At 40.6% G+C, this 17,321-nt stretch overlaps 1 protein-coding gene across 1 annotated transcript in view; it reads left to right on the top strand.

Moving 5' to 3' along the window:
- Positions 1 to 3,183: 3,183 nt before the first annotated feature.
- DPP10 (dipeptidyl peptidase like 10) overlaps positions 3,184 to 17,321 on the top strand; it is a 650,987-nt gene continuing 636,849 nt past the window's right edge. The window contains exon 1 of the mRNA XM_060015722.1: positions 3,184 to 3,319. Coding sequence (XP_059871705.1) covers positions 3,248 to 3,319 — 72 coding nt within the window. The 5' untranslated portion in view covers positions 3,184 to 3,247. The remainder of the gene's footprint in view (positions 3,320 to 17,321) is intronic.

Below are 17,321 nucleotides of genomic sequence, written 5' to 3' on the forward strand. Positions count from 1 at the left end.
AAAAAACCAAAAACATAAAACAGCAGCAATATTGTAACAAGTTCAATAAAGACTTTAAAAAAGGTCCGCATCAAAAATATTTTATAAATCTCTCCTTTAATAGACCTTTACTTTTCAGAAATGATAATCTGTAAATAAATTAATTTTAATTTTCAGATTTCTAAAAATATTATCAAGACAAGAATTGTTACTATACACTTATGTGTAACTAGAGAGCAGGGGAAAGTTTGGTGGATATTAAGGATCCTTTGTGAAGTAATTTACTTATCTACTGATTTTTTTTTTTTTTTGGGTATTTGTATAAGTACTTAATTGTCTCACTAAGTTTCAAACATGTATAATTTATCATTCCGATGATAGTCTTTTGCTCCATAAAATTAATATATAGTCAAAGAAATTTAGAGAAAGAAGACATTTTAATGGTCACCTAGTCGAAAGTTTTGAATTTTATCATATAAGGAAGCAGAGGCAGGACATAGGTGACTTAACCCTGGCCCATACCTCTATGTGTGATGGGGGCTAGGGTGCAGCTGCCAATCTGATAACATCTAACCTGGTACAGGTCCTCTTCTCTACACTGTACTAGGATTATATCTAACTGAGTAGTTTTAAAACTTTGTAGATGTTTGATTGTAAATTAGTGTTTTATTTTTTTAGATGATAATCTATAATCAGAAACCATACAAAACTCAGCGGGAGACATTCTCTCAGAATGTAAGGTATTTTTTTTTCTTCTTGAACAGTAGACTTTTTTCTTCAATAAGAAATGAAGTAGAAAATCCTACATTGTAATTCAAGGGCATCACATTTCAAAAAATAGTGTATTTAAGTTGGGGACATCAGTTTACCTGTGATTAAGTTTTAATTAATGCCCTTAACTTAGATCCCAACAGCTACAACATAATGTTCTTATCTTAGACAAAATAAGAACCCACCAAAAAGACACAGACTCAAATTAAATCAAAGAAGCTTTCCTTCCAAAAAAATGATATATGTACACAAATACACATTATACATGAAACATACAACTAATATCTTGAATTGTGACCCAAGTGAATTTTATCTGAATACTGAAAATGGATGCAAGTTGAACATCTTAATTCAATCAAATAAGTAATCTTAAATAGAATGAGGATAATTCCCTCCAGTCTATACTTGTCCCATGTGGACAGAAATCTTTGCACGTAACTAAATTCCTGCAAGTCAAGTCAACTGTCCAAAATAGAAACACATTCAAAGGATGAATACACTGAAATAATGAAGAGAAGAGCAAAATATAAAGACAGAAATACTTTTAATGTAGCTCCCTTTCTCTGAAAATATTACATGTGAGGGAAAACCTGGATTGTCAGATTTAATGGATGAATTGCTCAACAGCTATTTTACTATTGTTTCATTTGAAAATTTTGTTTTGTACTTTTACAACTAGCAGAGTTATTCCTATCACAAAGTTATTTCTATCAAAATGGACCAACACACTATATATTACAGGTCACTAGTAATATGCACTTCACTATCTGTTTTTGAAAAGCAAGCTCTCTCTCCAGTCAAATACTACCTTTTTTGTAGAGAAAGTCATTTTATTTTTATTCTCTAATCTACAGAAATCTGGTGAACATTTGCTTTCTTTAAAAAAAAAACATCTTAAAGGCTTAGGACAGTTAATGCTTAGGACAAGTGTGACAATGCGTGTTTCAGGAATTAACAGGGCAGGAGCTCAATTCCTTTTATCCTACAACATTCCCTTAACTAGGAGGTGGCTAGTTCTTGGACTTAAGTGACTCGGACAAGGATGGAGTTGGTTCTTAGCCAAAAAAACATGACTCAAGGTTACTCTGTTCCCCTCCCCCCCACATAGGCTAGGTCCCTTCTGCTGAAAATTCCTCACGACCCATGTTCTAAGTCCAGTCATACGGGATATTTAACTCCTCCCACCTTGTCTCTGGTCAGCCTGTGCCTGAGACTCAGAGAATGCTTTTTGTCCATCTGCTTTGGGCGGGTCCTTTCTAGCAGCCCGGGAAAGCCACGTGCTAGCACATATGGATGGAACTGATGGACATTGTCTGTTATACCCACAGGAATTCAGCCTCCAAAGAGCTACATTGACTCATTGATTTGTATCCATGCTCCGGGCTCCTGGTACCCACACTATAACGTAAACTCCCTGCTGGCGGGGAATTTGGAGAGTGTTTTTGGCACAGGATAGGTGCTCAATAAACAAACTTTGAAAGGGAGAGAGTTGTGTTGAGCGAAGGGAAGGCTGCAAAGGAACTTAAAATTTGAAGGGTTTTCTACGTGTCCAAAGAAAGAGAGAGAGAGAGAAAAAAAGAAAAATGTGAGTACCAGAGTATCATCATTATTGTTTTTATTCAACCTTTAGGAATTCCACTGGCATTATTTACCAGAGAGCTAGCAGGGGAATCCAGGCTGGAGGCTAAAGGACCCCTGCCCATTGACCCAAATCAGGCGGCGCAAAGCCTCGGGTCATAAGCAATGACACCCTCTTGGGTCCCGACAGGTGCTGGTGGCCCGGATGGGGCTCTGGACCCCCAGTACCCCGCTGCCCCCTGCCTTCTCGGAGCGCTAGAGCATGCCCAATGGCAGCCCTGGAGCCACCGAGGGCTTTGCACGCTGGCACTCCGCTTCTCCGGGTTTTAGCAGGAGCCTGCGGGGGGATTGGGGGGGTGGCGAGGGGACCCGTGGAGCCTGGCAGCCTTGGTCGAGCGTGTGGGGAGCTGGCGCGTGGCGCAGGGCTCTCTCCTGCGTTGCGGTTACTGGGGAGATGCTGGAGCGCGGCGCCCGGCTGCTCCACCTGGCGGGCTGAGCGCGGCGCGGGGAGCCCCGGGGGGTGGGCGAGGGGCGCGGACTGCGGTAGAATGCGAGCCGGGCTCCTCCGGGACTGCGAGACAAAGCTCGAGCGCGATCAGGTGCCGGTCGCCCGCCGCTCGCCGCTCCACTAACTTGTCTCTTGCTGGTGTCTGGTCTCCAAGGCTCTCAGCGCTTTGGGGTGGTGAGGGGCGGGGGGAGTGGGGAGTTAGAGGGTCTGCGGTAGCCGAAGGGGGGAGCCTGCCTGGTGCCGCTCTTCTTCCCTTCCCTACCGCTCCCCTCCCCCCACCCCGTCGCTGCCGCTTTCCCTTCCTCCAATTCGGAGAGCGTCGGGCGCCTGTGACATGCGATCGCTGCCAAGTGACGGACCCCGAGTCTGAAGTGCCCGCGAGGAAGTGAGCGCCAACGCGGGCCGCCGGCGATGACAGCCATGAAGCCGGAGCAGCAGCCCACCCCGGGGGCCAGGGCGAGCCAGGCTCAGTCGGCGGACCAGGTGAGAGTTGGCAGCTGCGGCCAGGCCCGCCAGGGGAGGGAGACTGCAAGCCGCGCTCCCCCCGCCCCTCCTCCCGGGCTCGGCTCCCACGCCTCCCTCTCCCCACCCTCCCTCCGCCCCAGTTCCAAGGCTCTTCCTCAGCTTATGCATGGACTCCGCAGGAAGTTAGAGCATCTGAGCGCGCTCCGGGGCCGGGCGAGAGGATGCGCACGGTGGAGAGCCGCGGGGAAGGGGGGAGAGAGGTAAAGGCTGGGGTGGCCCAGGGAACCCCAGCGGGAGGGCCCTCGAGCGAGGGAGGGAGAGGTGGCCGGGGCCAAGGAATGGGGGCTTCTTGGCGCCTAGTAACGCACGTTGGAGGAATTGCTGCGCGCCTGGAGGCGTCCACTTGCTGGGTTCGAGCCCTGTCTTCACGTAGCTCGTGAGACGAGCGCTGGCCAAAGCTACCCGAGTAGGCGAATGACCTTTAGGCCGGCAGAGTTTTTCCGTTCCTTTCTTTTTTCCTTTGAGGAGACGGGGACGGGGGCGCACACCTTTGAGGTGGTCTGCTTGGAACGGAGCTTGGAGCAAAAAGGCATAATTACGGGGAACTGGGAGGATACTGGCTTTAGTGATTTGTTGGGTCCAGATGTGTTGTGTCTGCAGAGATGAGGTGCCGTGTGCTGGCTGAGGGTTATTTTAATTGCTTTTCCGTCTTTCCGCTCCGGCCACCCCCTTTGTGTTTCGGTCTTTGGGGATCTGTAGCATAACCATATGATGAATCTCCATCTCGTTTCTGTCCCTGGATTGGGGTGACTCGGGAGTTTGGTGTCGCTTTTTCCCAAAGTTGGAGGGTCGGGAGCGCCGAGGTGCCCTGGCAAAGAAGAGGGCGGCTGTGAGAAGCCGGGTCGAGATGCTGTCACGTTTACCTGAATTCGAGAGTCTGAACCTAGAGGGTTACACTTAGGTCCGCGTATAACTAGGGAGCTGGAGAAGGGAGGCGCCGGGGTACAGAGATGGTCCCTTTGCCCCGAGTGCACTGTTGAAGGCCGCCCGACGCATTTCTGGCAGAGACACTCCTAGCTCACTGCTAGACATGGGTGAAGGGGGTGCAAACAGCGAGGCTCCAGTAGCATCTCGGCTCTTCACATATTCTAAGCATTGAGGAACTAGTGAAGGGGAGCTGTCCAAATCGTCCTGAGTGGCCGGGGGGTGGGGTGGGCAGAGGAGGCGACGCCAGGGCTGCTGTTATTAATATTCTAGTCCTGGTCATCGCTTCTGCCTAGTGGCCTCTCTCTTCTCCTTTTCCCTCCCCTTCTCATTTCCCTCACATATGTTTCACACAGGTGGTGAGGATTACTCAATGCCTTACAGCTCCCCATCCCTTTACTGGGATGAATGTTGCAGTTTTTACAAAGCAGTTGTTTTCTTAAACATCCTCTTTGCTCCCTACCCTGAGATAAATATGAGATTATTAAAACATTTGTATTACACTATATGTCCCTTCCCCTCATACCTCTTTTCCCTGCTCCCTCCTGCACACATCACAAAGTAACAACTGGTTAGCAGATTATAAAAATAATTTCAGGAGAGGAACATGGGTTTAATATCCTCTTTCAGACTGACAGCCCTTAAACTTCATTAACAAGCCACTGAGCCTCTCTACTGCTCTTGGAATGATGCTACCAATAAGAATGATTAGTCAGGTGAGAGTCCCCACGTGAAATCTTTGCTCACTAACCTGTGACACCAGCTGGTTACTTGAGGTGCTGCAGACAGTTCAGTGGTGGCGGAGGTGGGGAAGAAGAAGCAAAGCAGAGCACACAGAAGCTGAAAATGTATGTGTAAATGGTGGACAAGTAGTATATGGACAGCAAAGCCTTTTGTCAGAACGAATCTGGTACTTAAAATTCATATAAAAACAGAGATTCAAGTTTGAATCCGTTGTTTCTCTTGTTAGTGTGCGTTTTTGTTATGGTCACTTCGAATAGTCAGGGAGTGGCCATTTGCAGAACTCTTGTTTTAATTGAGTTTTTTAAAGTGCCTTTCTGAGCACTGACAAGATTTTAAAATGTCAATGGTATGCATATTACGCTTGAGTTAAAATGGAAGAGATTGATTTCTCAAGGGAAAAGAAAGACTGAAATATACATGGCAGCATCCCATTGGAGGTTTTCCAAGCACTCCCAGAAAATACCTATATGTAGTCTATTCTTTGTCGAAAGCTTGACATGTGAAATCATGACCAGATGATGTGGACAATTGCTGTCAGTGCTTAAGCTATTTCTTCTAAGATTACTAAATTTTTATTAACAGTATTAGTCATTGTGACCTAATTCTGCAGTTGTCAGACAACTCTCATGTGGTCCTAGATATAATACCTCCATATAGACATGACTGATTGTTCAAGTTTCTGCGATATTTCTGGAAAAAAAAAGATTCACAAATTTATCTAAAACTGTAGCTTTATGAAGTTCTACTTAATGGTTAAATAAGGGGCGTGTTCCAACTAGTCACTTAGTAGGTATTGATTTTGAGTGATTTAAGCTTTTGAATGTTGTCAGAAAGGTCCTGTGCTTTCTGTGGTAGAGATGTTTATGAAACCTCAAAGATGCCTTGTCCTGATGCCATCAAATGCCCATTTCCACTTACAGCGCCGTAGAAGACCATAGTCTTTCCTCTGGGTGAAATGGTTATGAACCACATAATTTGTTTGTTGTGATGGTCCTTTAGAGAGCCGGACATCCCTATTTCATCTTATCTGCTCTGGTACAGGGTGCCATGACCAGAGGCAGCCCTTCTTCTGGGAGCAGCTGCAGCAAGAATAACAGGAAGTGAATATTTTTATTAACGTTCTGAATCATTGGAGATATTTTTATCATCTCAGTAGTCTTGCCTTTAAAGCTCCATTGGTTAAATAAATGTTCATAACAGTTACTTCTGTTGTTTTTATAACACTCCATATTTACAAAATGTCTAAAAATAAATGTTTGCTATTGGTAGAAACAGTCGTTCCCACTTAGCGTATAATCAATATCCATTTTACATCAAGGGATACAAAATCTTGAGTGGCTAGTTGTAACTTACTAGGTTTGGAAATCACTTCCTGAATGCTTGCCGTGTGCTGAGTACTGTCCTCTGGGTTGATAAGTTAACATTCAATGAATGCATTTTTCTGTTTGATCCTCGAAGCAACTTTTTGAGTTAGGTCTTGTTGTTATTCCTGTTTTAGAGATGAGAACACAGAGGATTAAACAAACTAAGCAACTTGATCAACCTTGACTTCATAAGTGGTAGAGATGAGACATAGCCCTAGTCTATGGCACTTAAGAAAAATAAGCTCATTTAAGTCTAAAGCTCCACCTTCTAGACTTCCCTGGTGGCAGAGTGGTTAAGAATCCAGCTGCCAATGCAGGGGACACGGGTTCTAGCCCTGGCCCGGGAAGATCCCACATGTCCCGGAGCAGCTAAGCCCATGCGCCACAACTACTGAGCCTGTGCTCTAGAGCCCATGAGCCACAACTGCTGAAGCCTGTGCACCTAGAGCCCATGCTCCTCAATAAGAGAAGCCACCACAATGAGAAGCCCGTGCACCACAACAAAGAGTAGCCCCCGCTTGCTACAACTAGAGAAAGCCCGCGAGCAGCAATGAAGACCCAATGCAGCCAAAGATAAAAAATATAAATAAATTAATTTTAAAAAAAGCTCCACCTCTAACCTCTACACAGTTATAGTTCAACACACTCCGATTAGCATAATGCAGAAGAATTGCAAATATTATGTATGTGTGTGTACAAATTTACCATGATTATAAAGTAAAGAATTTGTTTAAAGCTTCAACTATAAATGTAAATAATATCTCTTGAAATTTAAAAGTTAACTTAATATCTATTCTATTGATTAAAATAATATAAAAAGAACCAGATATACCCTGATAAGTACATAGGAACTTAAAAAAAAATTTCGTATCATTTGCCCTTGGTAATGATGAGACTTTCAAGGCTTCCTAAACAAGTACATTTTTATAGTTAGACCTGGTTTAGAATTTGCCCGCGTTGCCACCAGGTGGCACCCTTTTGCTGAATCCAATGGGGAAAAGTATTTCCTAAAATGTTTGACAGTCCTCGGCTCCAAAAAAAACGAAATCAAACAAAAACAAAAACAAACAAGGAAAAAACCCATAACCTCACTTTCTGAAGTATGACTAAGAAGTGTATTTTTATAAACAACTCTTTGGCTGTAGAGGCAGCATTAGTTATGCATAAAAAAATAAACAACAAAAACAACAAAACTCATTCTGGTAGAAATCCAGTCACTTACAGTTCAGCACATAGCAGCCTCTTGATGAAATAATTCATGGTCAGAATTGCGATTAAATATGTAATATATAAAATGCCTTTTGTAAAATACCTATGGTACATTTGACTTTTATGTAACATTAACCTAAAATGTTTTCATAAAGAAATTAGGATTCACTATTTTTATTTCAACTTTGGTCTAGCAAACCTGATTAAAGTTTTCAAATGTATGCTTAATGAACTCATAAAAAAGTTATTCTTCCTTTTTTCCTTACTAATACATAAACATGTTATAATTTAGTTTATAAAGTATTGTTTTTAACTCAGAACCTCAAAAATAGCTTTTAGAAACCATGTTGAAAAACTTTATTTAATAGAAGGTTTATTACTTCTAAACGTTCAACATAAAATATATACTATCTTATTGGTGGAAGAATTCTATATGATTTGGTTATGAAAGGCATTTGATGCAGGTGCTATGTAGAAGTCTTTATAACTTAGGAGATATTCTACGTTTCCTACCATCCCTCAATTTCTTATTATATATATTTTATGTATATCTTACTGCATATATATGACATTGTATCTGCTGAGTTTAGAACATACCACAAAACATTCCTTGCTTATAAGCTTCTAATCTCTCTGTTTATTTCAAAGACTGAGCAAATTGCACATTTAAGAAAGATTAAACTATATTAAAAACAAGTTAAAGAAAATTGTATTATTAAATATTAATGCTGCATTATCTTATGAAGTGCATTGCATTGGAAACAAAACACTGAAACCAAATTTCTCTGAGTAAAAATAAAGCTATTTCCCAGTTTTCATTCCTTGAATCATTTATAATTACATAATGTTTTAAGCTTCTAGTACTTATAGGCATATTTTAGATTTACTTACAGTTTACCAACATACACAAAACTAGAACGTTGCAACTAGGACTGTGAGCTTTTGTGCCATCAACCAGGAGTATTTCTTTACTACTGTCTATAGGTTATGCACTGGAAAGCACAGATTCAAGTTCATATCTCAGCTTGGCCAGTCATTGCTGTGTTTTGGGGGGCAGGATAACTCATTTTCTGTATTTCATCTGTGACTGGAGGTGACTACAGATCCTTTACATGCTTGTGGTAAGGATTGAATGAAATAATATGTTAAAGCTTTTGAATAATGTTTGTTTCATACCAATACTCTCATTAAATTTACAGTCTAGGAACAGGAGCCTAGGGGAAAACAAAGCTTAGAGGATCACTGAATCACCTACAGCTGGTATATTATTTTAACATTTTACTGAGTATTGCATTGTTTAGTGCACATATGTGTATGATTACATATGAGTTTGCACATGCATAAAAATATTTTAATAATGTAATAAAAATTATTGGGTTAGGCATCTAGCCTGATTTGGCAGAAATGCAGACTTCAAAATATTCTGTAACATCCTTATTTCCACTCAATCAAAACTCACTTTTTACTGTCCTACGCTGTAAGGGACCAGGCTGACAGTAAACATTGGCTAATTCTCACTAACAGGGGAATTAGCTGCTGAATACGCATATTGTTTTCAATGTAATGCACTCACATTGGTAATTAGCATGGAGAAAGAGGAAGTTTGAAGAAAAAAGGGGTGTGACTTATAGAAATATCTCAGGAGGTGAGATTTCAGTCATTTCAATCATTCAGGAGAATGTGCAGAGTAGTGGAACCCCCTGCAGGGAGCCCAGTGTGGGTGCGCCTACCATCATCCCTGGGGCTGAGACTGAGTGACCCAATATTGGGCTTAGCATAATTCGAAAGATTTTTTATACACATTTTTCTACAGTTATTCCTATGCAATATTTAAATACACGCAACATTTTTGATGTTGCGACAATTAAAATTACCTCCATATATTTTCATACTTGCTGAGTGACTTCGTGTGTTCTAATCAAGTCCACGTCTTGCTGAAATATTATAACGGGGGTATATGTACGACGACATACGTCAACTAGCAAAGGGTGGAGCTCTTCCCATCTGAAGACCTGTAAAGGCTCCAGAAAAGGGCAAATTAATAATGGAGGGAATATAAACTTCTTCATAAACACGTCTTCATGTAGAGTTAGAAATGTTTCCACCCTCGTGTATGCGGCCTCGCTTTGAGAAGTCTTACAGCTCAGTGTTGATTATTCCCAGCACACTCTTGTGTTAAAGTTTATGCTTGACCTGATCCACAAGCTTTTTGGCAATAACTAATCTCCTTTTACTTTTCTCCACCTAGACAACACCTGTTTTCCAAGGCTTTTAAATTGTGCACCTATCACCCCCCTCCCCGACCTGATAGAGACATCCTTATCATTTGTTACGTATTAACTAAAGGAGGGCTTGTCACTTCCAGGATAGTAGAGAAAGCTGGGAAGTAGGCTCAGTGGAAAGAATGGGACACTTGAGAGAGAGCTCCTCTACTGTAGATTCATTTTAGTTAAGCCGTCCTAAATCTCCAAGGTTTCAAACATACCCATATGTGATGGTAAATATAACACCCACTGCCAGGCCAAATACAGAAAACTGACTTGTATCCAAAGCTGATTAAAATATACATTTTATTTTAAACTATAATTGATGTTAACAGCACTCTTGGTAATATCTTCTACAGAATAAAAAATGATTTTCATTTTCTTTTCAAGTTTGTCATCCCGTGGTTTATTTGAAAATTGTTAAAGCATTAATAATTTTTTTTTAAGATGTTGGGGGTAGCAGTTTATTAATTAATTAATTTATTTTTGCTGTGTTGGGTCTTCGTTTCTGTGCCAGGGCTTTCTCTAGTTGTGGCAAGCGGGGGCCACCCTTCATTGCGGTGCGTGGGCCTCTCACTATGGCGGCCTCTTGTTGCGGAGCACAGGCTCCAGACGCGCAGGCTCAGTAGTTGTGGCTCACGGGCCTAGTTGCTCCGTGGCATGTGGGATCCTCCCAGACCAGGGCTCGAACCCGTGTCCCCTGCATTAGCAGGCAGATTCTCAACCACTGCGCCACCAGGGAAGCCCAGCATTCATAATTTTGAAACCAACTTTCAGATAACATGCTTATTCCATTAACCAGAACAGTACATTTTATTGTACAATATATTTTGGAATTGCCAAATGATTTTCAGATTTAATTATATTCTGGGGAAGAAGGCAACATGATGTAAGGTTGAAAACAGAGTCCAACAGACTGCAGGTTGAATCCTTCTTCTTCCCTTTATCATGCAGTGTAAGTAAGGCAAATGCTTTAACCCCTCTGAAACCTTTTCCTCACCTTTAGAGGAAGTAGATGGGGAGAGTGCGGCAAGGGTGAGAGACAGTCTGTATGAAGGGCTTGTACAATATCTGGCCCAAGGCAGCACTTAGTAAGTATTTTTATTCTTATCGCTACTATGCCTCTCAATCATCTAAGAAGATTATTTCATTCTTTTGCAAGGGTAATTTTGCATTTACCTTGATGAAAATGCTGAATATATATGTATGTGTGTGTGGTGTGTGTACATCACCATATGTACACACACCACGTACACATACATACTTATGATCTAAATATACTGGGTATTTTACAGTCGGTTTATTGTAAGGCTTTAGGTAAAAATTTTTAACAGCCTGACTGATTTCTCCTGTTTTTAGCTGCTCACCTGTTTAGGATCTTCTTTGAAGTGCTCATGGTTTAATACTCTGTTTACAAAAGTTTGGTTTCCAGAAACGATTGAATTTCCTTAGAAATTCTTTGCATATGGGAGCCGATGATATGTTGAGTTGAAATTTAAGAAACGTGCATAATCAAAACTGCCTTCAGATCTGGAAGTGCCAAGTCAAGCTGCCTATGTATTCTCTAGCCAAGGTGTATATTATCTGACTTGAATATTATTGTAATTTATCATACTTATCAATTTTTAACAGGTCAATGCAAAAACCTATGTATCAGGTTACAAGAGAGCAAAGGAAGAAAAGTGAGGAAACAAGCCACGTTGATTATCTTTATTCCCAGCCCCCTTTTGAGATCTAAATGAAGATTCGATTTCTTCTTCCATTTGAAAGTCTCTGCTCTGAAAACATAAATATGACAAATCTGAATTATATCACTGAGAACCTGAATGGCAGGCTCTCCTGTGATTTATTTTCAAAGAATGGACCAGAGAGACCACTCGAAGTTTCATTAATAATGCTTGTACAGGGTAGAAGCAGGCCTTTCCTGTCATTGGTACATGGGTTTACTTTTTGCAAGAGGAATGGAGTAAATGAAAATTCTGATACTCACGCTTCCATTAATTACATCTCACCTCCAGGAAAGGTTTTAATATGAGTTAATTAATGCAAGACATGGACTTTTTTTTTTTCATTTCACATATTTTGAAACAAGTGCTAGAAAGTCTTTTTTTAAAAATAAAGCAACCCTTTCAATCAATGTTTCATAAACTTGCATAATGATTCTTCTCACCTAGACACAGAATCCAGGATTAGGAATCAAGACACCTTTTGAATAGAGGTCAGGTCAAAAATCTATAGAAAAATCTTAAATTCATGTAGAATTTCTAAACTGTAGAAATAGGTCATTTGTTTTGCTAGGTTAGCATATAATTTACATTTCCTGGGATCTATGAATTTATGAATAGATTTTCCTGTCGACTCTATTAGCTTTTAGTGATTTTAAGGAAAAAGACCATGCATTTCACTGGTTTGTTTCTTTTTAGAATACTACAAAACATGTTTTAAGATATAAAGAAAATATAGTTTGAAGGTATATTCATCATCTTCATAAAGTTATTCCTTTTCTCTGATCCTGTGAATTAAGCGTATTCCGTTTCTTGACAATCATGTTGGCAGTGATAGGTAGGTGTGAATTGAACCTGGAGTTGGAATGGAAGAGACTCACCCTTATTCACATCTGTGGAGGTTGTTTATAATTATTCTAGATGGGGTTTACCGAACATTAGTGCCACAGTGGCATTACGGGTGTTTTGCATCTGCCACTCCTTACAAATGTCTGTTCTCACAGAATCAGTGCTTCTTACGTTACAGGATTGTCATGTTGATTCCTTTGTCTCCCTTTGCATCTGCGTCATCTCCAAATCCAAATCCAGTTTTTTCTACCTTTCTGTATTTCTGAGATCCAGTTTCTGTCCAAGACTGATTCCCTGATGTCTAAACTATGTCCATAGTGATGGACATAGCGATGTCCATAGTGGCCTTGCTCATCCGAATTCTCCCTTCAAGTAGCCATAAAGTCATAAATGATGATAACATTTTGAGAAACTGTTCTGATTGCTGAATCTAATGCCTTTGTTTTCAAATCAGGAGACAGTCAGTGCAGAGGTGAGTGGCCTGTCTCAGATCACACAGTTTGTTAGAATCAGAAGCAATAATTGATTTGGGGTCTTTTCAGCGATGGCCGTTTTTCATGTGTCCTGCTGCCAGAGTCAGCTATTGATACAGAGCCTTTGAGAGTTTCTTGGTAGCACATTCACCTTCCTTAGCATTTGATGTCAGAGTAAAATTTGTTTTTTAAATTAATGTTCTTAAAAGCTTTGAATCTGTAGGCAAAACTCACTTGACATTTCTTGGTTTTTCCAGTGTGATGTGTTGGTTCTAGGCCAGTGGTCCTTAGACTTTTTGGCACTTGGCAGCAAAACTTCACAGAACCGCATATGCATCTTCTCCAACTTGCCATGGCAAGAAGTCACCCCAATGTCCTAAAGCCATCCTGAGAGTAACCTGTGAGATGCACTCTTCCAAGGAAACGACAGCATCTCTCACCGTACATGAAGACACAGGCATTCTTAAACCTCTTCTCTTCCCCTCAGCATGAAAGAGGACCCATTGACCCTCTTTCAGCAGTTGAAATTGCAATTCATTGATGAATAGACGAGTGATTGGATGAATCCCTTTTTTTTTATTTTTTAAACTTTTTAAACATCTTTATTGGAGTATAATTGCTTTACAATGGTGTGTTAGTTTCTGCTTTAAAACAAAGTGAATCAGTTATACATATACATATGTTCCCATGTCTCTTCCCTCTTGCGTCTCCCTCCCTCCCACCCTCCCTATCCCTCCCCTCTAGGTGGTCACAAAGCACCGAGTTGATCTCCCTGTGCTATGCGCCTGCCTCCCACTAGCTATCTATTTTACGTTTGGTATGCACTTGGCACCCTAGAAAGCACCAAGGTGAATTTTAGAGCTTTCTTGATAAGTTAATAGAAACAACAGGCTTCTGATTCGCTGGAATTCTTGGAAGACAGGGCTGCTTCTAGAAGCTGTGATAATTTTGTCAGAGTCCCAAGTTCTAATACCAGACCAGAGAAACTTTTACCTGCTAAAATAAATAAGCAAGAAGTAGTTTTGAGTCACACAGAATTCTTTTTAGTGGAAAGGACTATGGCTTTCTATTAATCTAACCTCAGTTTAAACTCTATTTACTAGTTTGAGCAAGTTACCCAGTCTCTCTCTGAATTTAATACTTCATCTGGAAATGGGATGATTCTTACCATGCAGAATTGTTCTGAAGACTAGCAATGAGATAGGTTTATTAAGCAGGGGATGCTGAAAGTGGCTGTGCTTTTTGTTGTTGTTGTCCTTGATGTGTATTGGGCTGCTCTACCAGACAGAGGCAGAGGGATGGGCAATCAAGCTTCACTGGATTGGAGGTTCCAGCTTTAAAGCTTTTTTTCTCTGTTACTTTGATTAAACTTCAGAGCAACTTTAATACTGAGCTCTTGTTTTATTTTGACATGGAGATTATATGGATTCATCCCGGCTCCAGAGCAAACATGGATTAGGAGTTGGTCAGTAAAATATATGGCATCCACTTATTTTTATATTCCTTATAAGCGCAGAAAAATCAACAAAGTTTGCATTCTGAAGGTGGAGAACTGAATGTGGATTTGCCTTTCCTGATTTCTTCCCTCCATTCAATGGTTAAAATCCTTCTCATGCTTCTGACACAGTCTACATTTGGAGTACTGTTTCATTCTTATTCAGAGCTACAGTCCTTGAGCTGTAATGGCAAATCCAAAAAAAAAACTAATATAGAATCACAGACGGTGCAAATATTTGAAAATAGGTAAATACAATCTAGGATTAGCTGCTTGGGCTCAGAAATGTCAGCTTTGTATTGCTTATTCGTCACACAAGGCGATTTTAGTTAAGGCGAAAACCAGGACAGAAGCATCATGATACAAAATTGCTGGTTTGGAGCTATGCAGCATAACAAGCCCATAATTGTTATATAAACTCTAGAATAAGTCGGTCTGTAACAGGAAAAGGTGTTTCAGGGAGGTCACAAAGCACCAAGAGGCTATATAGGTGGTAAAAAAATTAAGTAAATATGATAACATGGAACTGCTATCATTACTGTCTGCTGAATTATATTTAAAGCCAAATTGTTTTTTTTTTTTGCGGTACGCGGGCCTCTCACTGTTGTGGCCTCTCCCGTTGCGGAGCACAGGCTCCAGATGCACAGGCTCAGTGGCCATGGCTCACGGGCCCAGCCGCTCCGCGGCATGTGGGATCTTCCCGGACCGGGGCACGAACCCGTGTCCCCTGCATTGGCAGGCGGATTCTCAACCACGGCGCCACCAGGGAAGCCCTAAAGCCAATTTTTGAGGGGAAAATATCTATTCTTATGAGTATGCTGCAGTTTCATGTTAAATGACCTGAGCATGGGAACCAATAGATTGCGAGCATAAAATCCGTATGTGGTAATTATTAGTAGTAACAAGCGCTATGTGTCCCTGTTTCTGACTCTGAGCGTTTTAAACAATATAATGTAATGTTCCTTTAGTTTTGCCCCTATAAGAGATGTGATTCTTTGAAAAGGTTAACTAACTATGGTGATTAAGTCACCTGGTCTACTGATAAGACAACTGAGAATGATAAAGGCTAACTTGTTCAAGGTCATACCCACTGATGAATTTAGAAACTGGAGTAGATTAGAAACCAGAGTTCCTTACTTCTAGGTTGGGAGTTGGTAGGAGACTCACTCAATCATGGGATCATGGAAGTCATTTCTGGTTGTCTGTGTTCTTGTCAGAGAAGTAAAGGTGGATGAGAATTAACATGGGAAGGTTCCAGCTTGTTTAAAAGTTCTTCTTTTAATTTAAAAATTTTTTCTAGGCAGTAGGTTTAATAAGATCAGATCTATTATATATCAATCCTATCAGGAAGCATCAAAGAGCAGGTGGTCATGTGTGTAATGGTTGTGTGAAGCCTCGATTTTCTGCGGTTTCTCATTTCTCGGATGAAGTGGCAGAGAATGAGAAGAGATGCTGTAGATAATATATGACCTGTAAAGCAGCACTGATCCCTATCAAGTAAGAAATCGTGGATCTCATATAAATATACAGGGAACATTATGTCAAGGACTTAACTTATTAATAAAGGAGCCATCAAGATGGTAAAGCTGGTTTATAAAGCGTTTGAGGAAGAGAGATTTATATAGTCAGGAAAACAATGGCATACAAAGTTTGCAGAATCAGATCCAAAACTGGTTAATATCCAATAGGGAATTTAAATGATAACCATTGTGGTTATCTTTTATAGCAGATAGAATTTTTTTGTAACCTGTCTATCTTCTACAATTAACATGTAACTTTACAGACTTTGGATCTATGTCAAAAGTAAATGGTAAGTCTAAGAAAGAGACATTCTCCTTAAATTGTATAATCCTTGTGTGGGCTGATTAGAAATTCCTCAGTCTTGACATTAGAAGGATCGACACGCAATCATAATTATGTTTTATTTCCAAGTTCTCAAAAATTTGCTTAACATCCTGACCTTACAAAAATGGTGCAGTCTGGGTCTCCACTTGATGTTGCAACCAACTTTACACTTGACGTTGCAACCAAGCAACTTTATCATAACTTTCTACAAGCCCTGTGGAGCTTTGAATGTCAGACCCCATTCACCAGCAGCGAAGTTGCCCGTCAGCCAACATTGCTTGTCAGATTTGTCCCAACAAATTGGTCCAGGTGTTTTTGAAGGATGGAAGAGAACAGTTTGATAATTTCAAATAGCTCTCTGTGGAGAAGATGAAGTAGAATAATTGCACACAGGGAGGTGAAAAGCCATTCTCTATGATTTAGCAAAATAAAGTCTGATCCAGTTGCATTGTGGTAGTGGTTCCTGTGAATGGTGGCTTTCAGAGCTGCCCTTTGTTTTTGTTTTTTTGTTTGTTTGTTTTTCTGTTTTTATGACGACTATGGTTATACTGCACTGTATATTTGAAAGTTGAAAGTTGCTGAAAATCTTAAAAGTTCTCATTACAAGAAAAAAATTTGTAGCTATATAAGGTGATGGATGTTAACTAAACTTGCTGTGGTAATCATTTTGCAATACATATATCAAATCATTATGTTGGACATACACCTTAAACTCGTGCAATGTTACATTGATTATATCTCACTAAAACTAGAAAAAATTAATTTAAAAATGATACATTCTGGGTTTAATTTCAAGTTTGAGAATTCCTAGCCATGTGAAGTCTATTCAGATATTTTATTCTGAGCCTTTGTTTGCTTATCTGCAAAACCTGAGGCTCTAATTAAAAACAAATAAGCAAGCAAAGAAACAACACTGAGCTGCCCTTTGGAGGCGAGAGATACTGTAATCCCCAACACAGTCCTAAGTGTTCCTTCTCTTGTCACTCACTTTCCTGACTGCCTGTCAAGAGAAAGCTCTTCTCATCTGTCTGAATATATCTGAATTCCACTATGACTCCCTTTGGTCTTT

This window comes from Delphinus delphis, chromosome 7 (assembly GCF_949987515.2).
Source record: "Delphinus delphis chromosome 7, mDelDel1.2, whole genome shotgun sequence".
Lineage (NCBI taxonomy): Eukaryota > Metazoa > Chordata > Mammalia > Artiodactyla > Delphinidae > Delphinus > Delphinus delphis.